General features: G+C 25.2%; 5 protein-coding genes and 2 long non-coding RNA genes across 10 annotated transcripts; 3 read left to right on the top strand and 4 right to left on the bottom strand.

Annotated features, from left to right (window-relative positions):
* Positions 1-2579: 2579 nt before the first annotated feature.
* Positions 2580-8603, bottom strand: LOC100576586 (transcriptional repressor CTCFL-like). Of its 4 annotated transcripts, none has more exons than XM_026446189.1 (13): positions 8464-8603; positions 7061-7239; positions 6750-6973; positions 6264-6628; positions 5923-6092; positions 5552-5688; positions 5320-5470; positions 4994-5135; positions 4623-4895; positions 4403-4539; positions 4038-4177; positions 3689-3910; positions 2580-3591 (listed from the first exon to the last, which is right to left on the bottom strand). In XM_026446189.1, the coding sequence occupies exons 2-13, from the start codon at positions 7188-7190 to the stop codon at positions 3538-3540; spliced, it is 2145 nt and encodes a 714-aa protein (XP_026301974.1). In that variant the 5' UTR covers positions 7191-7239; positions 8464-8603; the 3' UTR covers positions 2580-3537. The 4 variants fall into 4 exon arrangements, with proteins under 4 accessions (XP_026301974.1, XP_026301977.1, XP_026301975.1 ...); XM_026446192.1 differs by having other exon boundaries at positions 4038-4153; XM_026446190.1 differs by lacking the exon at positions 8464-8603 and adding an exon at positions 8256-8350.
* Positions 8604-8941: 338 nt separating this feature from the next.
* Positions 8942-10822, top strand: LOC102653708. The gene is made up of 2 exons (XR_411772.3): positions 8942-9063; positions 10732-10822. It is a non-coding gene; the product is annotated as an uncharacterized LOC102653708 (long non-coding RNA).
* On the bottom strand, positions 9786-12863 carry LOC409739 (motile sperm domain-containing protein 2). The gene is made up of 9 exons (XM_393236.7): positions 12569-12863; positions 12154-12297; positions 11814-11991; positions 11371-11740; positions 11212-11287; positions 11011-11117; positions 10723-10923; positions 10520-10648; positions 9786-10368 (listed from the first exon to the last, which is right to left on the bottom strand). Exons 1-9 carry the CDS (start codon positions 12648-12650, stop codon positions 10174-10176), a joined length of 1482 nt encoding a protein of 493 aa, XP_393236.2. The 5' UTR covers positions 12651-12863; the 3' UTR covers positions 9786-10173.
* Positions 12864-13920: 1057 nt separating this feature from the next.
* On the bottom strand, positions 13921-17776 carry LOC413239 (vacuolar protein sorting-associated protein 26B-like). Its single transcript, XM_396685.7, has 6 exons — positions 17471-17776; positions 17222-17365; positions 16414-16808; positions 16191-16297; positions 15813-16024; positions 13921-15737 (listed from the first exon to the last, which is right to left on the bottom strand). Exons 1-6 carry the CDS (start codon positions 17471-17473, stop codon positions 15474-15476), a joined length of 1125 nt encoding a protein of 374 aa, XP_396685.2. The 5' UTR covers positions 17474-17776; the 3' UTR covers positions 13921-15473.
* Positions 17777-18094: 318 nt separating this feature from the next.
* On the top strand, positions 18095-19829 carry LOC413240 (palmitoyltransferase ZDHHC3). The gene is made up of 7 exons (XM_396686.6): positions 18095-18235; positions 18365-18519; positions 18606-18791; positions 18874-19010; positions 19115-19199; positions 19281-19493; positions 19564-19829. Exons 2-7 carry the CDS (start codon positions 18439-18441, stop codon positions 19723-19725), a joined length of 864 nt encoding a protein of 287 aa, XP_396686.2. The 5' UTR covers positions 18095-18235; positions 18365-18438; the 3' UTR covers positions 19726-19829.
* An 877-nt stretch (positions 19830-20706) lies between these two features.
* Positions 20707-23080, top strand: LOC100576730. Its single transcript, XM_003251441.4, has 3 exons — positions 20707-20818; positions 21913-21971; positions 22357-23080. Exons 2-3 carry the CDS (start codon positions 21945-21947, stop codon positions 22618-22620), a joined length of 291 nt encoding a protein of 96 aa, XP_003251489.1. The 5' UTR covers positions 20707-20818; positions 21913-21944; the 3' UTR covers positions 22621-23080.
* LOC107965347 lies at positions 21868-22521 on the bottom strand. Its single transcript, XR_001705202.1, has 2 exons — positions 22245-22521; positions 21868-22110 (listed from the first exon to the last, which is right to left on the bottom strand). It is a non-coding gene; the product is annotated as an uncharacterized LOC107965347 (long non-coding RNA).
* Positions 23081-23397: the final 317 nt, after the last annotated feature.

Raw genomic sequence — 23397 nt, 5'->3', positions numbered from 1 at the left:
ATTGAAATTCAAATGAAATTAAAAAAAAAATGCAAAATAAAGATTGTATTAAATAAGTTGAAAAAAAATTTGTAGAATTTAAAATAAAAAAATATATAATGAGAAATAAATAAAACTTCATGTAAAATTTAATAATATTTTCAGAATTCAACAATATCGAATTTATTTTTTATTCGTAAAAAATAACCCATGTTTATCAATTCATGGTACATTAAAAAAAAATCCGATATGTATCTCTGGTAGTTAACAAGGTTAAAATGTTTTTACAAATAATTTTACTTAATATTTTCAACTCTTATTCTTCTATAAAAAATCTGAAAAATGCTTGTAACGATTTTGACTCCGACATACAGCCAGATTTACGTATATATAGAATAATATAGAATAATATTCTATAATATTCAATGTCGATGTCGATCCAGAAAATGCAAAATCTCTGCAACTTTGACTTTGCATCGAAATCGATTTCGTAAGATTGAGATATCCGATCGAGACCGGTCGCTCGATCCGTGAGGCGTCGAGCCAAAATGTATTCCCACACCGATATGAATTTTCAGGTGGTTAGTAAGCTCTTCTGCGTAGAAACCACCGATATATACCGTCGTGTAAAAGAAGGACCGTGGGAGGCGAGGAGAGTGCATTCGCGTGGGCCTGTATCCTGTGCCACGTCCATTTGTCCCCGTGTCCGTTTCGTTTGTCGACAGTAGTATGTATGCGCTGTCGAGATTATCTTTTGGTGGAAAAACGAGTCACCGTAAATCGTGCAACGCATTACAATCCTTCGGATCTTTTATACAGAGAGAGCTTGGTCGACGAGTAAAAGCCTTCCTTCCCCCCTATAACTATACATTAATTAAATCTCGCATGTTGAAGTCTTACTTTGCATTTTTTTGCATCATTTCGTGTGACCTGAATCGTGCACGCTATATCAAAAATAAAACGCTTTTTTTTTTTTTTTTCCTTCTAACGAAGTTACAAATTAATCATAATCGATGATGTAGGTAAAATTTTATTTAAAAAAAAACATTCTACGTATATATTCGAAACGCTAAAATATATTTTTATAAATGCTTTAAAAATTTATAACTAAATTGTATTTTTTTCTTAAAATGAATTTATATATAAAAAAAAAAAAAGTAATAATACTTGACGATGATACGAATGATTTGATACGATTTGCTTTATTTATTTTTTTTTTTTTTCTTTTTCTCGCAAAGTACAGAGATTTTAAAATTATCACGTTCAAGAAAGTGTAATAAAGTAACATTTACACTGACGATCATCAAAGTCCGCCGATGTCGGGCGAATCGTTTGCACGCACGAAATTATACGCGTATTGTTGCATCCGCTTTCATTCGACATTCCTTCGAAAGAGAGATTATTATTACATCCTACGGACGCGCAAGGAATATAAATGGAAGGCGTGAACTATCGGATGGATAAAACGAGAGAATATTAACATAACGTCTCGAATCATAAATTACACGTATATTGTCAAAAATTGATCGCACAAGTAGTATCGGTATTATTTATGTATATGTATAATAGAATTTCCTAAGTACGGCCCTACATTAATTAACAATATATATTTATATATATATATATATATTTTTTTTTTTTATTCTCGTTTCTTATCACACGCTCTTAATGTAAATACGAAAAAAATTCACCTTTTTTAACCGTAGACTCTATCGCGTGTTCTATAAATGTACCCTGATAAAACGAGACGATGGTACGTAGTACATTATGTATGGGGTTAACGACCGTAGGGGGTGCAGTTGGGTGCGGCTTTTCCTAATATCGTTAAAGGTGGGAGCAAACGCTTCGCCGATTATTTACAGGATACAAAGCAAATAAACGGTCGTGTTCCCATGTGTGTGTGTGTGTGTGTGTGTGTGTATACGCCTTGTTCGGGATAATAGATATAACGTGTGCGTTAAACGATATAAATTTCTTATCGAAAACGATAAATTCGTTATATGGAAATAATGTGCGTAAAAGAGAGCATTGTCGACGACGTAATATTTATTTCGGAGAAAATGCTACACCGTTTTTTCTTTGGGATATATGTATGAAACTGATCTTCGATTTGAAGAATAATTCAATTGTTCGATTACAATGTAAAAAAATTTTACAAGTTTTTTTTTCTTCTTCTTTTTTTTTTTACAGCATTATCTCTCTCTTTAACTTGACGAGGTACGATAGAATAACTTACGTGCAACGTATGAAAAAAATTGCGTATAAGATTACAAGTTTATAAGAACTTGATTACATAAGAGAAATATATATGTAATTTATATCAATTAGGAAATTACCATTTTTTTTTTTTTTTTTTTAATTTCTAAATGCTACGCAATCACAAAATTATATTACGATTAAACTAAACTGTCACTGAACGACAGAACACAAAAAAAAAAAAATTCAACTACTTAAAAATTCCATTCCTCGTTTTATAAATATATGTAACATTTTTTTTTTTATTGGTATATTTTTATAATAGTTTTATAATCAACCTGGAAGGAGAGCTATTCTAAAAATTGTGTATATATTTTCAAGAAAGGGAATTAAAAAAGGTGAAATAAAAAATTAATTCTTATAATTATTATACTAATTATCATAACATTACACTTAACATCAAATTACTTTCCGCTTTCATTCATACTTTGTCTCGTATTCACAAAAATTTTGACCTGATACAATTATGATCATTATATAGTATGTATGTATAGATATTTATTCATAAAATGATTTTTTATTATTACTATTATTATTATTATTATTGTTGTTGTTATGAAATACTTCTATACAATCACAAATGTAACATCTTCCAGGTCAATGAAAAATTGTTATCTCTTTTTGTATTATGAATTTCTTATATATATATACATTTCTATATATATCATTCATATTAAATAACATAAAATTCGACCAATATCATTAAATTTATCGTTTGTCTTTCTCCTAATTATTTATAGAATATGATATTTATCTATAAAATGAAGTGTAATGGTAAGCATTTATATACACTGCAGCCTCATTTTATTCTGTAATTTCAGTTCCATTAACCACATTCCAACAATGAATGATATCGATAAATTCAAATATTTTGCTACATGCTTTATATTAAATAACCGATTTAAAAATATTATACCAATCTACGTTGCTAATATATCTGTTCTCATTAATAACAGTTTTGTCGGTTTACAATTTTTGAAGGGCAATTTTTTTACTGATAATAAAGTAAAATAATATTTTACATTATTGTAATTGTACATTCTTCATATTTCACTAAACCACAAAACTACTATTTCTTTATAAATTATTACGTACATCTAATGCACTAGCGGCAAAAAATGTTCTTGTACCATTCATGTAGACCGCACTGGCCCCGAAAATTGGCTCCATTGGAGCTATGCACAGAGTTTTTAAATAATATTAAATTGCACTCACAGTATATATCTTATTACTGCGAGAGAGATAAAACATGTGACTATTACTATTAGATGGATTTCCTTGGATTCCTTCTTTTTATATATATTATGAAATTGTCTGCAGTATATTTATATTACCTTCTTCTTCTTCTTCTTCTTCCTAAAATATCATAATGGATTTATATCGTAATAAATCATGTCTTTAAAAAATAATTCATGGAAATAAAATAAAAGAATAAAAGATAAAATTAACTTACTTCGTCGAAACCAAAACAGGTTTCCATCTCTTTCTGTAATTTTGGATCATTTTGCGTGTTTTGAGATTTAGTTGTTCCTGGTTCAATTTTTAACTCATCCATTTCTACTTCTTCTTCTTCTCCATCATCAATTTCTTCTCCTGTACCAGTTACAATTCCACTTTCTTGACTCAGAGGATCTTGCATCACCAAATCTCCATCCTCGCTAGCTACAACAGCCATCTGTTAAACAAAAATAAAATAATTAAATTCATTAATATATAAATTACTTTTAAAAAATATTAATATATAAATAAAGAATATTTTCAAAATATTTTTTTTTTTTTTTTGTATTTAACATAACGTATACCTGATCAGTTCCTTGATTGTCAGCTAATTGTATAACTTCCAATACAACATATTGTTGTCCATCGCTTCCTTCAACTGCCATCATATCGTCTTCATCATCTTCTTCTTCTTCATAACCTTTAAGTTTAGAAGCTAAATCACCTGTTATCATAACATAACACACGGATATTAGTCAATGACCTGTACACAGATCATATCGTAAGTGTCCCCGTGATTACAATTTTTTATAATTATTTATTCATTATATATGTGTAATAATTTTTTCATTTATAAAATCTAAATATTATTTTAAGCACATTAAATTTGATTTGTTTCTAATTATACACATATAAATGAACTATTTTTTTCTTTTATAAATAATTTTACCTGTCATAACTTCAACTCTTTGTCCATCTATAATTTGAATCTTTTTCTGTCTGCCCATCTTCAATGCTTGTTGTTTTTCTTGAAGAGATGATTCTGGATCATGAACAGCCATATGTCGAATAAGATTACCTTTATGCCTAAATATTAAAATTTATATAAATAAATTTTTTAATTATTTTCTATATATTTTTTTGATTTATAAATCGCAAATATTACATACCTAAATGGTCGTTCACATTCGGGACATTGATGTGTTTTCTCTTGTGGTGGAGGGGGAACGTAAGAAGGATTATGATACAAATTACAATGCCGTTTAAGAAGTTGTTTTTGTCTGAAGGATTGAAAGCAATGATCACATTGATATGGTTTTTGATCGGTATGAATTAACATGTGACTTTCAAGATGACGCGCAGATATAGAAGCATATGGACACAAATCACATTTATAACATTTTTCTCCTTCGTGAGTTTTACTGTGTAATTTATAGCTATATCTACAAAGATAAATTATATTTTTTATATTTGCAATATATATACATATATATATATATATATATTTTAGAATATAGAATATAATTTTGCACATAATTACCTATCTGGGAATGTTTTTCCACAACGTTTACATTTCAAAGGTTTATCAGAGGTATGTAATTTTTGTACATGAATTCTGAGATCTGTTTTTCTTCCACAAGTGGTTGGACATAATTCACATTGAAATACTGGTTTATCACCAACTGTAACATATATATTATTATAAATCATATATTATTATAATCATATGTTAAAATAATTATAAAAATTATATATAAAAATATAATTAATATAATTATTAAAATTATAAATTAAAAAATTAAAGAAATTAAAAAATTTAGCAAGAAAGTTATGTAATAAATAAAAGGACTTTTAGCATTAACATACCATTATGTATCAATTTATGAGCTTTTAAGCTATTAGATTGGGTAAACCTTGCCTGACAAAAATCGCACTCGTATGGCTTTTCTCCGGTATGTATGCGCAAATGTCGCTTTAATTTAAAAGTATCAGGACTTGCATATGTACAATGTGGACACTATAAAACAATTTTAATGAATATTTTAAATTTGCATATGTTTGTAATTAAATAAGATAAGATTTCGAATGTATAATGTACCTGATATGGACGTTCCCCTGTATGACATCGTATATGACGCTTGAGCTTAGATAATTCAACAGATGCATAATCACATTCATGACATTTATGTGGTTTTTCATGAGTGTGTCTATATCGAACATGTCTAACAAGTTCACCTATAAATATATACAGAAATATATATTATTTCAATTATCTTTGTATTTTAATTATTTGCTTTATTTAATATATAAAATAGATAATATATAAAATAGAAATAATTATTAAAAATAAATAAATAAATAAATGTATTTAATCATTATATATATATATATATATATATATATATATATATATAATCAAAAACTATTACATTATATACATATATCAAATATAATAAAAAATTTATTTACCAGAAGTTGTGAATGCACTATCACAAAATTTGCAACGATGTGGTTTGGTCCCAGTATGTGTATTAACATGATTTTGAAGTGAAGCTAATGTTTTAAATCCTCTTTCACAAACACTACATTTATGTGGTCTTTCTTCAGAATGTGATTTCATGTGCCGTGATAACAGATATCTATATTATATATATCATATATAAATTAAAAAATTATTTAAAAACTAAATTACAATAATTACAATAATTACAATAATTATGCATAATTTAAAAAAAAATTAATTATGCATAATCTAAAATAAAAAAAATTTTAAATAATACATAAATATGATTTTACTATAAAAAAATTACCTTTTTGGGCTTGTGTAATTACAATAATTACACATATGAGCTTGAGTAACAGTTTGAGACTTTTTAGGTAAAAATTTAATAATTTTTGTTTTGTCATCTTCTGCTTCTGATTCTACAGGTGCTTCATTATCTTCATTATCTTCAAAATCATAAACTGTAAGATCTTGTTCCCCTTCCCCTTCTTCTCCTTCTGTTCCCTCTCGTTCTACAGGTCTGCTTTCTTTGTCTTCAGCATCAGGTTGCTGAACTATTAATACATAACTAACTTCTCCTGGATTTGTATCAGATGGTACAATAGTAACTGTTTGATATGCATCTCCAGAATTGATTACAACTTGATTATTTCCACCGTTAGTTACATGACTCTATAAAATAGTATATTTTTTTTATAATATATATATATATATATATATATATATATATATATATATATATATATATATTATAAATATTGTATTATTTCACGATTAAAAATGATCCACTTACATCTTCATCACCATCAACATTTTCTAATTCTTCAATTTCATTATATTGTTCTTCTTGAGCTGCTTCTCCATCATTTTGTACATCTGTTTCTTCTACTTCTTGAATTTGTACCTGTGTCATCACAGGTGTTTCATCATTATTTGCTTGATAATAATATTGTCCAGATTGATCAACAAAATAAGTCCCACCCTCTTCTCCACCTGATAATCCTTCCACTTGTTGTACTACAATAGAATAATTTATAAATTTATAAATTTGTTCTTTTTATAATAAATGTATAAATTTTTCTAATTTATTTTTTTGATATTAACATTGTACATGTTGTAATTGCTCTCCCTGACCTCCTTCTATTTCTTTATTAAATGTTTCTAAATAAGTCTGTATCTCTGTTACGGATTCTTGCCCCTCTTCTAATTTAATTGCTGCTACGTTACTTGTCATGGTCAGATCATTAATTCATGTACATACAAATGTACTTTCTCTCATTAGTCTGAAACAGTATTAGATATCTTTTATTTAATAATTCATATAAATAATGCAATCATTTTCAAATAATTCTTTTGTTATTAAATTATTATAATATATTCTTTTTTATCATTAAAACATTAAAGTTAATTTTTATATATTTTAAATTATTTTAAATTTAGATTTTTCTATTATTAAAAAGAAATTTTATATATTTTCTATATTTTTAAATTAATTATGTAATAATCATTTTAAAAAAATGTAATACTATAATAATATATATATATAAATATATAATACATATAATATATCTCAAAAAAAAATATCTATATATTTTATTCAATTAGCCATTAAATTAAGATATTTATAAATTACATATATAATTGTATATATGTTATATATATTGTAGAAATATAATATAGATATACATATATTGTATATAATACATATATTATATTATGTTAAAATATACAATTTCAATTTCATTAAATAATACTCTTATAAAAATACACAATAAATCTATTTATATAATTATAGAATTATTAAAAAACTGAAATAAAATTTAAATATTATATAGAATAAACATAACAAACATTTCGCAAGAATACGCAAATGTAATCAGTTTTACATTCGAGAAATGTATGAAAACATGTACATGCATACGAACATTTGGAATTGCACCAATTATCATCGGAATATGAGTAGCAATACATGAAACATTATGAGTCATGTAAAATTAAAGGAAAATCAATATCTGAGTAAGGAAATTCAAGGTACAAAAGAGCGGATGGACGAGAGGGGTCAACGAATAATTAACAAGATTGACCACGCTTTGGCAATCTTCGGAAGTGAGCATTGTAATGTTATAGCATTGTAAAGTCAAACAGAATTGACAAGAGCGACACACGCTGCTACAGAACGCCATGTAACACGCGAAGCGGGTAATGCGAACAAGGATGACGCCATGGGCAAAATGTGATTGCGTCGTGATGGGTGAAGGAGCGTGTGGAAATACGTAGCAGGCTTCCAGGGTTCCGTAACCGTGGACTTTCGTCGAACACCGGAGGCTCCAAAGTTGCGCATTCTGTCGGAAAGCTTTTAAGACAACGCGGGTGCTTTCGATTTCAGGACACAGGGGGCATTAACGACAAAAATTTCAGAAAATTATCACCGTCGGCGCTGTCATCAATATGGAGGACGCAACGGAAGGGAATACTGTTCGTTCTGCTACGTGCTACAGATAACTTACCAATCTTTTGCGTTTTGTTCGCGACCGGCGGCCACAAGTCTCTTCAAATGTTGCTTAAAATCGTCTTTCTTCACACGGAATCAAGTTTCCACGTTGTGCTAAGTTCGCTTGCTGCACGAAACCTCGAAATATTCGCTTACCTCGTAAAGTCGAGAATGTTCGTGTGAGGGCGTTGTGTAAGACCCGGAGGACAATATGGCCGATCGAACTATGAATGTTCAAATGCTGCGCGTTGGTAGCTGCGCACTGGTACGCGTCACTCGTCATGTTTACACCGGACGACTGTCGTTTTAGGTACTTCCGGGCATTAAATTTATCTAGACCTTACCAATTAATTTATTATTTTGCACATATTAAGCTTTCGTTTAATAAAGTATATGTTCAATATGCAATTGTTAAACTAATTTAATAGTACAATATTATTAGTAAACATAATTTGATAACATTGACTTTAAACTTTTTTTTATGTACTTGCAAATAGAGATATATATATTGACGAAACAAAAAAGAATCTGACGCCATGCGAAAAGAGCGGGAAAGTTATGTTAACGGGAAGGGAAATGATTAAGAGTTTTAATGGGGAAATCAACACTTGTATATGTATGTATGAAAGATTATTATTTATTACTTTTTTAAATAATTTATAAATGACGTAAATTAATGTAATAACATAACCAATATTATGCAAATTAGAAATTGTATAAAAAATTAAAAATAAATTTTTTATTATGCAAATTAGAAATAACAAAAAGATAACTATATATTTATCGGAATGTATATAATAAAAATTTTTTTCATTTAAATTTTATAAAAAATTATTTAATTATTTATCATTTAATAAAATATTAATTCATTTTAAATTATTTTATTCAAATATTAATAATTTGCATTAAAAAAATCAAAAATAAAATGTATATATCTTGATTAATATTTAATCTAGTATATATTTCATATGTATATCTTTATATATATTTTTTTTATTTCATACTATGTATTCACATATAAAAATTTTCGAGCATAGAATATATATATATTTATTGAATGTATTAATTAACAAACAATAAATATAATATTATAAATAATATAAATTAATAAAATTTATATTATAATTTATAATATTTAGTAATTTTTAATAAAAATATATAGTTAAATAATAACTATTTCTATTAAATATATAATTTATTAACACATTTTATAAAATTATTACGAATAAAATAGTTATGTTTATATTTAATATAATTATTTTTACATCATACATTATATAAGATAGATACTAAATTTAATATATTAAATGAATTATGTAAATAAAAAAATTAAGAAGATTTGAAAATTTAATCTGAATATATATATAATTTTGATTATTAAATTACAAGAAAAATAGATTGTACAAATTACATGTAGAACACGTGTAAAATGTTATAAAAATAATTCTAATTATTGATATATATATTTTTTTTTTTTTTTAGTAATAATAATACATTTCTTTTTAAATATCATACACAAAAAATAACAATTGATTTTTTTCATATTGATAACGAAAACACGCGTATTTTATATAATTTTTTTTAACAAAAGTGAAAAACAAATATAAACTAGACATAGTAAAAATCGATATAAAAAAGTTGTAATCGTTGCATGAACATAAATATGTAACAATTAAAAGTTTTATTATTTATAAGTATAAATCAAATAAATAACTATTTCATTAACCTATATCTCATGGTGAATGTCACAAGCTTGATCCATTCTAGAATGTTGATCCATAGAATTTTTAATATCAATTTTTAAAATATAAACAATTATTATGGCCACTGTAATTGTAACTATCATAGAAAGTAATAGTAAATGCTTTAGAAATACAACTTCACTGTGCATCTTTGTATTACTTTCTTTCAAATGTGCTATCTGTAATTGATCAATTTATTTAATATAATTTATTAATATACATCATATTTTATTTATTTTATTTATATTATATATTTTTTATTATTTATATCATATTTTAATTATTTTATATTATTTATTTATTTGTTTTTTTTATTTATATAATAATTACCTTACGAGAAAGTGTATCTATTTGACTATTTTCTGATATTCCAGATATGGAATTTAATTTTAATACTTCATTATTCATAATTCCACCATAACAACATTTTAATTTATGTTCTTCTGCTGGTTTTTCAGACTGAATAAGAAAATTTTATAGTTTAATCATGCATGAATGTTCATATAATTAACTTACATAGATTTTTTTTTTACCTTCCATAGAGCTGCTAATTCTTGAGCTGATGTATTCGGATCTTTTAATGGAAGGCACATAACTAAAAATTTATCAACATGTAAAAGAGCACGTACATTATGTTCTTGTTGTACAACAACTGAAATTGAGCGTTGTTCTTGAGGTAATAAAATTCCTGAACTTGGTCGTACTCTGAACTTTCCAGGCGATGTTGTTTTTACCTAAATGATATAACAATTAAAAATTTAGATTATGTCTTATGTATACATATTTCTTAAATTTTCTTATAAAATAAAGATACATCATACTTTATAAGATAAAGGTTTATCACTAGTCACATTTTTAAGTAAAATTGATCCACCAATTTCATTTCCTGATTTGTTAAAAATAACTGCATCTGGTTCAATAGATAATACTACAAAAGAATAGTGATTTTATTATTGATATTAATATAAGAATAAAAATAAAATTTAAATAATATTTGTAATAAAATATAAAATTTAATTTACATTGGTCTTCAGTTGATTGTTCCCCAAAACCACCTGGAGATTGTTCTGTTAATGGAGAACCTTCTGCAAAATGTACCTATAGTTATATGAAGACAAATTAATTTTTAAATGAATTTATAAGTTATTTGACATTTAATTCCTCAATAATTAAATACATACTTTTCTACTATCAAATTTACCATTCATAGTAGTATCTATATTATTTTGTGCTTCTGATACAAATTTGAAGAGATATTCATTACTACCACCCCAACATGTAAGTACATCATTAGGATCAACTAATTCATGTATGTTGCCTTTATGTACAAATTTAATTTTTGGAATTGCTTTAGGTGGTAACCATGATTTTATAATTTTAAATGCGGTATTTAATATCCATGGCATTTCAAAAATAATAATATAATTTAAAAAATTAGGATAGTAACTTTTGCAAAGGTTAATTAAATATTTGATAAATTCCATATCCATATTTAAAATACCAGTATCTGACATATCAAAAAAAAGTGATATTTGATTGCCATTAGTTAATCTAAAATAATACAAAAATATTAATAGCATCATTCTAAAAGTAGTCTGATTTAATTTATTATAGATCAAATTACCTTTCTAATCTTTCAAACCAATATACAACAAGTTTTTGCAATTGATTAAACTCTTTACTTCCTTTAGTATGTAAACTACATTTAATAACAAACATTGTTTTACCATCTTTATCTTTACCATGAATAAAACACAATCCAATATCTAAATAATCTTTTCTTACATTTTCTTCTGTAATCTCTGTATATTAGATAACAATTGATATAAAATTATTAAAAATTATATTTGTTATCTTATATATATTTTATATATTATATATATTTATATATATATATATATATATATATCTTTTTGATGCATATTAAAGCAATTAAAAAATATAGCACACACGATTATATTTACCATTTGTGCCAAATTTACTTCTCCAAATGCAAGTATCCCATAACATATTAAGGGATTCTTGTATATTGTTTTCATTGTGCTCTAAAAACCTTCTTAACCAATTATTATTTTCTTTTACTCTAGCAATATCTGCAGGGTGAAACTCTAAAATTATATTTAATTATGAGAATAATTGAATCATGAATATTTCTGTGTATTACCCACTTGATTAATTAAATATGAGAGAAAGAGCAGAACAAAAACTTCATAAACTATTTATAAAAATTATCCTTATTTTTTAGTGGATGTATATTAAAAACATTGGCCTTGGAATACAACATTACGTTTAAATTTTACTTTCTGAGTTAATCACATTTTTATAGAGTCATTAAAAAGGAAAAAATCAGTTTTATGAAATAAGAATAAGTATACACACTAGGATCTGGTGGTCCCTCGTCATCCAATTTTTTAAAAAATTTTTCACGAAGATGCGAGATTAATTCTGTTCGTACTTCCATCTTTGGTTAACTTGCTGACTATGACACTTTAACCGGCAGTGAATTACTAATATGATAGCCAGATGATAATTGTTTATCCGAACACCAGATATGCGCGCAGAGACACGCGCATGCTATTTGGACTTTATACTGAATTAATTGAAATTTAATTTTTTCATGACTATATAATAAATTTTTTTTTTATATACTAATATATAGAAAGATTTAATATATAACTTGAATCCGGAAATGCCACGTAGTATAATAATTTATAAAATATGGTTTATGAATTATTTCCGTAAGATATTACGTACTCAGTTTACTGTCAATATATTTATTTAAGCTTGATTTCCACGTTTACTATATCCATGCTATATCTAATGTAACTAATGTAATAAGAAAATTGAATATACAATTATATGTTATATGTAAAAATGAATAAGATTCATTTAAAAAAATATTTAAATCACAAAATTTTAAAATGATACATGTTAATATTCTTCTAATTTTTTAAATTAAATTTAAAAAATCAATAATTAATTATAAAATTTGTTTTTAATTTAAAATATTTTTCATTGTGACTATTTTAATATAATTAATAATTGATTTAATTTATTTAAATTAATGTATTATTTATATATGTTTAGATTTTTTTTTTATAAAAATTTTTTATTATAAAAATAATAATGAAAAAATTATCAATATAAAATTATTTCTATTATGCTCTGTTACGGTCATATAATATTTTTATCAATATACGCAATATTTTTGATTAAAATTTTAATAAATTCTAATTAAATATTAAAATTATAAATAATAATTAAAGATACTAAACATCGTAAAACACATAGATTTATATTCTATTAAAGAGAAAAAATAATGAATTCTGTTAATTAATTAATATGATTTTTTTATATGTAAAATATTTACTCTTATTTTCTAAAACTTATTGTGTTTTATACAGATATTTAATCATGTCGATTTTAAATATTTTTCTTATAATTTAGATAATTGAAAAAAGAAGGGAATTGGTTTGGAAAACTAGGGAAATTTTAATCGATGTTATAAAATTCTATTAAGTTACTATTTGTTGATTCCATTCTTCATAAATTCGCCATAAAATTAATTGCACTTAAATCCATAGTTTACTTGTCATGGTTGAATCTGTACTGTAATATGTCTATACAATAATAAATTTTGTTTTGATAAAAAACAAGTTATAAATAGTAAGAATAAAAATTTGATACTTGACTTATATAAAACGATAGGAAGGGTGTATGCATAAACGAAGTAATGTTTTCCGATACACGTGCACACAAAGGCACACTGTATGCAATGTATAATATATTTATGTGGGCATTAAAATATGCAGCTAGTTTTATATCGTATGACAATATGTATATGTATATACAATATTTGACATGTCAAATAATTCACAAATAGTTTTGCTTTTTTTCTTTTACACATATATCTTTCTTGTCAACAAATAACAAAGGCGTGAAATATGAAAATTTTAATTTACATAAAAGAAAATTCTCGAAATATACACGGTTGACTATTATTTTCTTTTTTTGAACAAGATCCTTGGTCAACCTATGTTAACATAGAATTGTACAAAACGATAGATATTTATCGGGATATAATTTTCATCGCGGTAATAATCATGGTACTATCTAAACGCATTTCATTATTACAATAAACGTGGATACTTGTGTGTGTGTGTATATATAACCAGTCTGTAACTACTGCTATCATTAAAAATCATATATATGCATGTATATATCCACACACATATTGCAACATGTATATATATATATATATATATATTTATAAATACATGTGGGGCTATCCCATTTTTTAATCTATCATAGTCCACTCTTATATTAATAAAGGCATACAAAAATTGAATAAGCATGCTAAGGCATGTATTTCTTACAATGATTTACATATGATTCTTGAAACTGCATAAAAATTCTATTAAAAAATTAATTAGCATATACAATTCAGTGATTTGTATATACAAATATACTATTTTAGTTAGTGGGACAGAATTATTGATCTTATATCATATATGAAGTGCATATATGTCTTAACATATTTCATAATTATATTTATTGCAAATATCAATAAAAACTTTTTATTGAAAAAAATCACATTTTCCCAAAAATTATTTTGATAATAGTTTTTATTATATATAAAAGCGTATTTCCCAGTGCCTTTATCATATCAGTTGCAGACTAGGTGAATGGATTAAAATAGGGCAGCCATTGTGAGTATATGTATATTCATTTCAGATTTATAAAACTCTCATATGACAAATTAGTCATTTGAGAGATCTAATAATATAACACAAAAGATTTTGATAAAGATCTTTAAGAATATAACACATAATATGGTTGTATAAAATATTCTGAACACTGTAACATTCAGATGCTGTTCAAGAATATACCACTGATTAATATTCAGTTATTAAATTGTCCATTTATGAATATCCATTTTATATAGTTGAATTATTTTTTTTTTATATTATTTTTTCTGTTTAATTATTTCAGATCTGTCCCATTAGACACTGTAATATGTTATTTATAAATCTCAGTAATTTGAAATTTTGATCGATAATTGGCTACTCTATCAATTTAATCATCCGCATTATTTATAGGTATCCAAAATATTTACAACTTTATTTGCAGATGTTTCAATTTTTCATAATTCCTAAAATTCAATCTCTCTTTACAATACAAGAGAAGTTCCATTTAAAACTACTAGTTCTGTGTGAAGTTATTACTTATTCTTTGAATTAGTAAAACTTCCATTGACTTTAGTAACTGTTTTATATGCAAAAATTCAGTTACTTTCAGAATTAACTTCTTTTGCACCTTCACCATCTCCTTCTTCACGTGTCATGCTTTCTATAGGTGCTTGTGCATCCTCTACATTGGTAATATTACTAGATGGCAATTGTTGAACTGGTGGAGATACAGATGGCGGACCATTTTGAGCAGCTCCTTGTGGAAATCCTGTTTCTGCCGATACTAAATGTGATGGCATATGTGGTGAAGCAGTTTGAGATTTTCTACTTTTTTCACCTTTTCTCCATAACGTTATTTCCTAAGAGATAATTTTATTATAAAAAATATTTTTAATAAAGAATTAGTAAATTATAAACATATTTTTTTAACTTACTTGTTGTTTAAAGTATCTACGATCTTCTTCATCCATAAGAACTAAATTAAGATAATATCTAACACTGAATTTTTTATTGATGTCACGCATTGTAGGTGTTAAATCATACCCTGCTAAAAATACTCTTATAGGGATAGATTCGCCTCGGACAGGTGCTCCATCCATTATTTCATATTTTGCTATAGTTTCATTTTCTGTGAATGTATGTGGACCTGCAAATATATATTCTATTTATAAATATAGTATAAGTTATATAGCATAAAACAAATACTTAAAAAATAAAATATTTTCTCCAAAAAAGGTATTAAAATTATAACAGTCCAAACAATATTATTATAACTATTTTTATGAAAAAAGAAAAAATTTATTATACAATACCAGAACCAGTAGTTTCCCGTTTTATTATGGCAATTTCCATATGTTTGATTTTTATTCTAACCAAAAGAAAATATATTTTTCCAACAATAACATCTTTTAAGTGATATCTGAAAATATAAAAATAAAAATTTTATTTTTCTAAATCCAATATTTTTAATAAATATAAATATTAAATCTATAAACATACATTAAATCAATTAAATTTTTCATTACAGTAACTTACTTGCTTTTGTTATACTCAAATTCAATATGCAAACAGTCTTCAATTCCAACTTCCATTTTAATAGGATTATTCATATCTGGATAGGAACTAAGAGTATGCACAACTAATTCAAGTTCTTTAACAATATCACTAAGTCTTCGAACAATTGTAACTTTGAGAAAATATCTCAATCGTACATTAGATCCTGTATAACTTTCAAATGACTTTTCTACATTTGCAAATTCAAAAGTATACACTGTATTATGAGTTAATTCTCCTGGCCTAGCTAATTCTTTAACTAGGCTTGTGAATTCATGATGATTTCCTCTATCATAATATAATTCAATTTGTCCAATAAATTCTACTTTTACACCTTGATGCTCTAATTTACCAGCTTTCCTAAGACTAATATTAATCTGCAATATTAATTATATTTAATATATAAAATTATATATTAGAAATAATGTTTCAATAAAAGAATAACATTATTATATATATTCTGTTTTATGATTTGAATTTATCAAATTATGTAAGATAAATATATTTACTTAAAGATATTAAATTATTTTACAATATTAAATTAAATATATATATTTAAATATTAAATATATATATTTAAAAATACTTATATAAATATAAATAAATTAGAAGATTATAATATTAATAAGAATTATTAATGCATAATAAGATAAAATTAAGTATTTGTAGTTTGTTCTTTACGCCTACTTAGTTATAGTTTTCGAATACTCATCATAGGTTATGAGTAACATTCTGTATTAATATTTCTTTTATATTATTAATGTTTATTCATTTAAAAAAATGTTTTTACCTTTCCAGAAACAGTTTCACCGTCATAGTATAACAAGTGGCGCTCTTTTTTACCATCTTCAGATTTAATGTCTGCAGTCTTTCTGGTTTCTGCATCATCCAAAGTAATTTCTATATCAGCCGATTGACCAAACCCAAAGAAACTCTACGAGAAAAATAAAAGAATAACGTTAGAGAAATTGTCAAATTTCATAATGAATGATTAAAGTGTTTCCAAGACGAAGAATTTATTAATCAAAAAGTAACATACCATTTTTCGTAAAAAAGGTTGAGCTTGTAAAAATGATTATATGTTCTATTATAATAGTATATGCGCTATCAAGACCAACGTGTGAAATCAATGAAAAATCCTTGAAGGCAACATTTTTTCACGTAGAAATGAGAAAAGTTGTATTATTTTTTGCTCGCTTCCTCCCAAAAGTCACAAGTAGCCAATATGGCTGCGCACTGTGGCCCCCACCCTTATCATGTACTGTCAAACTTCCAGTTGCATATAAGATACAGTAACATTAAAACCGGTAGTATCTAGTATTATTTATATCCATCTTTATTGTCTTTTAACATTTCTCGACGTTAATTGGATAACACGATACATTTATGTTACAAATATCTCCCTTAAAAACATCTGTTCATTTGAATGTCAGGTGCGTTCGTAATGCTGTTCAATGGCGAATCGGTGACGTTCAAACACCAAACCACATTAATCTACACGTGATAACATGTTTGAATTCCATTTTCAAGTCATTTACTTTACCCTAAATTTGAATCGATATAAAGAAATGGTCACTGGATATTTAAAAGAAATTTTTTACTAATAACATAACATAATTAGTCAATGTACCCTTGCTTAGGCTAATTGAGTAAGAGGTGAGGACAAAAAAATCAATTTCCACATTCACTATTTATCATAAGTATATTAAATATATCATAATGGGAAAAATTAAAATAAAAGTTGATGTGGATTATTCAATTATTATGGAGCTATGAAGAAATAATGTGAATAGTTGTGTATGAGGTTAGATTCTGTGTTATTTCATACTATAAATTTGTTTCCTTATATTCTTATAATAATTGTTTTATAATATATTATGAATAACATATATAATGAAATTTTATTAATATTTACATTAATTTTTATTTCAAGCAAAAACCATAATTATGTTAATAAACAATATTGAAATTTCTTCATATGATTAATAATTAAAAATCTAGTAAATCATGGATTATGATTACATGTCATTTCATAGAGAAAAAGATGTTCATAACAAATGCTATGGTGGAAGATTATGGTGTATAAAAGTATGTATAATTATTTTGTTATCTAATTTAAACATTTTTTATTACTATATAATTTAAATATTTTTTGTTTTTTTTTTTTATTATAGGATATATGTGGAATTATATGTGCAATTTTAACATGGTTGTTAATAATTTATGCAGAGTTTGTAGTAATGGCAGTTATTCTTATTCCCACAATAAATACCTTATACTCTAGTTTAAATACTGCAATATTTCAGTCATTAGCTTTTTTAGCATTTGCATCTCATTTAAAGACAATGTTTACAGATCCTGTAAGCAAAAATTATATTTTGAAATATGTATAATTAATGTATTTAATATATATTAATAATTTAATAAAAAAAATATTTATAGGGTGCTGTTCTAAAAGGAAATGCTACAAAGGAAATGATAGAACAAATGGGATTTAGAGACGGACAAGTCATTTTTAAATGTCCTAAATGTTGTTCTATTAAACCTGATAGGGCACATCATTGTTCTGTTTGCCAAAGGTAAAAAAAATTTATATATAATTTTAAACATCTTAATTTTTATATGATGTATATAATATATAAAAAAATGAATAATAATAAATATTTGCATATTTTATTTGCAGATGTATTAGAAAAATGGACCATCATTGTCCATGGGTTAATAATTGTGTTGGAGAAAATAATCAAAAATATTTTGTACTTTTTACTGTGAGTTTTATTATAATATAAATATGTGCAAATTCAAAATATTATTATATAATTTTAATATTTGTATAATATTTATTTTAGTTCTATATAGCAGGAATGTCATTGCATTCTTTATTCTTATGTATACAACAATTTGCTACATGTGTAAGACAGGAATGGAAAGAATGTTCTACATTTAGTCCACCTGCAACAGTGGTATTATTACTTTTTTTGGCTTTTGAAGCCCTCCTATTTGCCATTTTTACAGTTGTAATGTTAGGAACACAATTACAAGCAATTTGGAATGATGAAACTGTATGCATACATTATTTAAAAAAATTTGTATATTTTCAAATAGATTATTTATTTGTTATTCATTTTGTAGGGTATTGAACAGCTTAAAAAAGAAGAAGCCAGATGGGTTCGTAATAGTAGATGGAAATCTATTCAAGCTGTATTTGGAAGATTTTCCATTGCTTGGTTTTCGCCATTTACTTCTCCTCCAAAAGGAAAAACAAAGCAAGATTCTTATTTATATTCCGTATAACATGTATTACGGTTTATGGTTGATTCCCAGGGATATTTAATATTTTTAAATATAAAATAATTATGACGTATCATGTACAAGTGAATAGAATGTTTGTAATCTTATATTGTTACCTAACGTTCTTATTTTATTGCGACCATTTTTTAAAGATACTTATAACGTACTACATTATATGTAGTACATATATATTATAGTTAAAATATGTAAATTTATAAGCATACAATATAGTATGTTTCTTGTAAAGCTTCTTGTGCTAAAATATCGAAATTATTGTACTGCGATAATGACAACGCTAAGCTGATTTATGTAATATCAACACTACTCGTAAACTGAAATTTGTTTATTGTATTAATATACAATTAACATCATAGAAATTAATATATAATGAAATTATGCGATTGTATTATATGTGAATGAATATACGTACATAACATTAGTTTATTCGCGAATTTTAAAAAATTCAGAGAATTAATGAAACTGATTTTTTGCACTGTATTAGAGAATATACATATATATTGCACATTGTGATAATAGCGTAATACATTTAGGAACAATTTAGTTTGTTTTTTTTTTAAATTTAATATATTAATTATCAACTTACAATGTTTCGATCAAATTTGGTAATCTGTAACAATAATAACTGTTTATAGGATATATTTTTTTTTAAATTTAAGCATATCGTAATTAATTACATTTTTTTATTCTTCAATATTGTATTCCTACGACGATACCTGATTTTTTGTACACTTTGTACAAATACACTTTTTTACATTTACTAGTATTGTCTTTGTTCGCCTTTACGAACAGTGAAAAAAAAACTTTTCTTTCATACTTTTATATATTTATTTGATCTTTTCTATTTTAAACATTTGATTTATGCAAAATATGTTCAATGCTGGTGAAATTCAAGATTGCATATTTTCTAATTTTGTTAGTTTCCGTTTTTATAAATCTTAAATGTGCTCTTGGTCTTCAGGGTGGGGGCGCTAGGTAGTTGCAAGGTCGTTAAATGTGTGCAGGTAAAGAAAACGTCTTTCTATACTGTTGTGTGCGATTGCTGGAGTGGCTTTCACTTTTGCTACGACTACGTTCGGTAAGTTTTGATCATGAAAATTTGTAGTTTAGCAATCTTTTTATGATAAAGAATTTTTTATAATATAATTAATATTTAGGCGATATAAATTCAATGTAGAATTGACGGAATCGTTTCATCTTTTCCATAACTTTAGCTTTAATCGTTAAATAAAAATGAAAGTAAAATTACTAATTAATTATGTTTAGTTTAATTCAATTAATGATGCGAAGTTTATTGAATTTAATTAAGTTATCTATTTTATATATATATATATATGTGTGTACAGTTTCATTTTTTGTCTCGATAAATTAATAATTATCTTTATCTTTTTAATAATTTTTTCATTCTAGTAAATATTAAATTAAATTAATATTAATATTAAATATTAAATATAAATATTTTAAATTAAATTAAATATTAAATATAAATATTAAAAAGAAAAATTCATTCAATAAAAATTTTTAATATTCTTATTAAATGAATTTTTTTTTAATTCGATTAAAATTATATTTTTAATTGTATGTAAATTGAAAAAAAACGAATGAAGAAGAAGAAACATCAACCTGTTGCATGCTCGCGAAATTAATGGCAAATAAATTCGTGACTCATGACTGATTATTCTTTTTATTCATCGTGATCAAGGGAAAGATAAATAGAAAATATATATCGTCTTGAAATCAGAATATTATTTAGCTTAATGAAAAAATCTATTAGAAATTTTTCCAATTATTATTTATCATTAATAAAATATACATATAATACCACAAATTGCATTTATAATCTATATCAAAATTATATATTGGATTGATTAATCATGTTTAATTTCTATAGAAAATAATATTTTGAATAAATAACTCTCGTTTATTTTGATATAAATAAATAAGTAAATTCAAATTGAAATTGGCTAACTAGTAATTAAAATTGCAAATCCTTGCATTTTCTCTTCTCCAAAATACGATCTATTTGGCTAGTTTATATCTCAACCACGATCGAATTATTTTAAATATCATTGCTTTAATTACGTGATTTATGATATTCGTATTTCACGATATAATTCATTTTATATGTATCTTTTATTTTACGCACATTTATAATACTTTTCATAATTACAGAGCTTCGATCAATTTTGAATACGGATCGAAGTATGGCAGTAAATTCTTTCATCTTTATGGTATGTATTTATAATTAAAATTTAAATACTTACGTTTTCTTTTATCAGAATCATTTTCAATTTTGAAAATATAAGATTGAAAAATGCTATTAACATGATATAACAAGGCCATAATAAATTCGATCTTCAAAGTCAAGAACTGAAAAATCAAAATTAAAATTACATCACGTAATTTGAAAAATAATTATAAGACATTAAAAGGTCATTTGAAAGTTATTAGAGTCATCATCGAATCATCATATCAATGACAACCTGTTCTTGTTAAGTTGTAACCTGATTTTCGTAATATTAAGACTCTTTTTTCCTAATTTTGGAAATTATTATCGAGGTTATATCAATCAATTGTATCATGTACCATAACCTAGAATTATTTTTACAATTCCAGTGTATTTCCCTTTTAATTTCTTTGGTCACAAATGGAATCGCCTATGATCCGAATGACAAATCGCTTAAGGATATTCTGCTACCAGAAGGTCAATTTGAGGCATTCTATCTAAAAGGATCACAGGATCAGGAACAGAACGCAGTAAGGCCTCCGCATCTACACGGCTCCTTTCATCAGTACAAAAACCCTGCTCTAGTTGGCGCACCGAACAGCGCCGCCTATGGTTTTCGTTTCGATGGAAAGCGTCGTTTTAATTACAATTAAGTGGATTTATTGGATTTACGAATTTGAAGTTTATCTTACAATAAAGTTTCACACCACTTAAACAATTGTATTATGCATTGTTATAAATGTTATTATTTATTAAGTTAAAACGAATTTCTCGATTAGATTTTCTCCAAATATATAGGAATAATAGGAAAATTTTGAAAAATATAATTATTCTCTATGGCAAATAGCAATTAAAATTGTACTAATTAGAAAAAATTTAACAAGGAACTTTTCATTCGAGCACTATATGAATATGTATATATATATAGAAATATTATGAAACGGTATTTTTTATATGTATTACACCTGAACTTTCAATAATTAAAAAACAAATTAATTATAAATCAAATTTTGTACAAAATGCACATAATTATGTATCACATCGCATGTTCCAGAGTGATTTAGAGACATGTGAAATGCACAATTCATTTCGCAATAAAAAGGATATCCTATATATTATACTCTGTAATTTTCTAACCTTTATTTTTATAGAGACGTTATAGTGAACATTTATCCCAGATTGATTACTTTCTTATTAGAACAAGATTTTCCCGCATACTGATTCCACAGTTACAACTTTTTACCTATCACTTTCAATTATTATTTACACATTGACGTGTTTTTACTGAATCTTTTTAATAGCTTCCACTCGTTCGACTTATCACCGATTATGGTTATCATGACGCGATATCTTGGCCGAGACGAGTACATTACTTTCGTTCCACATCAATTAATTGACAATGTGGACAAGTATATCTTGGAATAAGCGAG

Source organism: Apis mellifera, linkage group LG1 (assembly GCF_003254395.2).
Source record: "Apis mellifera strain DH4 linkage group LG1, Amel_HAv3.1, whole genome shotgun sequence".
Taxonomy (NCBI): Eukaryota; Metazoa; Arthropoda; class Insecta; order Hymenoptera; family Apidae; genus Apis; species Apis mellifera.
The sequence above is the reverse complement of the archived record's forward strand: the minus strand, read 5'-3'. Positions and strand labels throughout refer to the sequence as shown.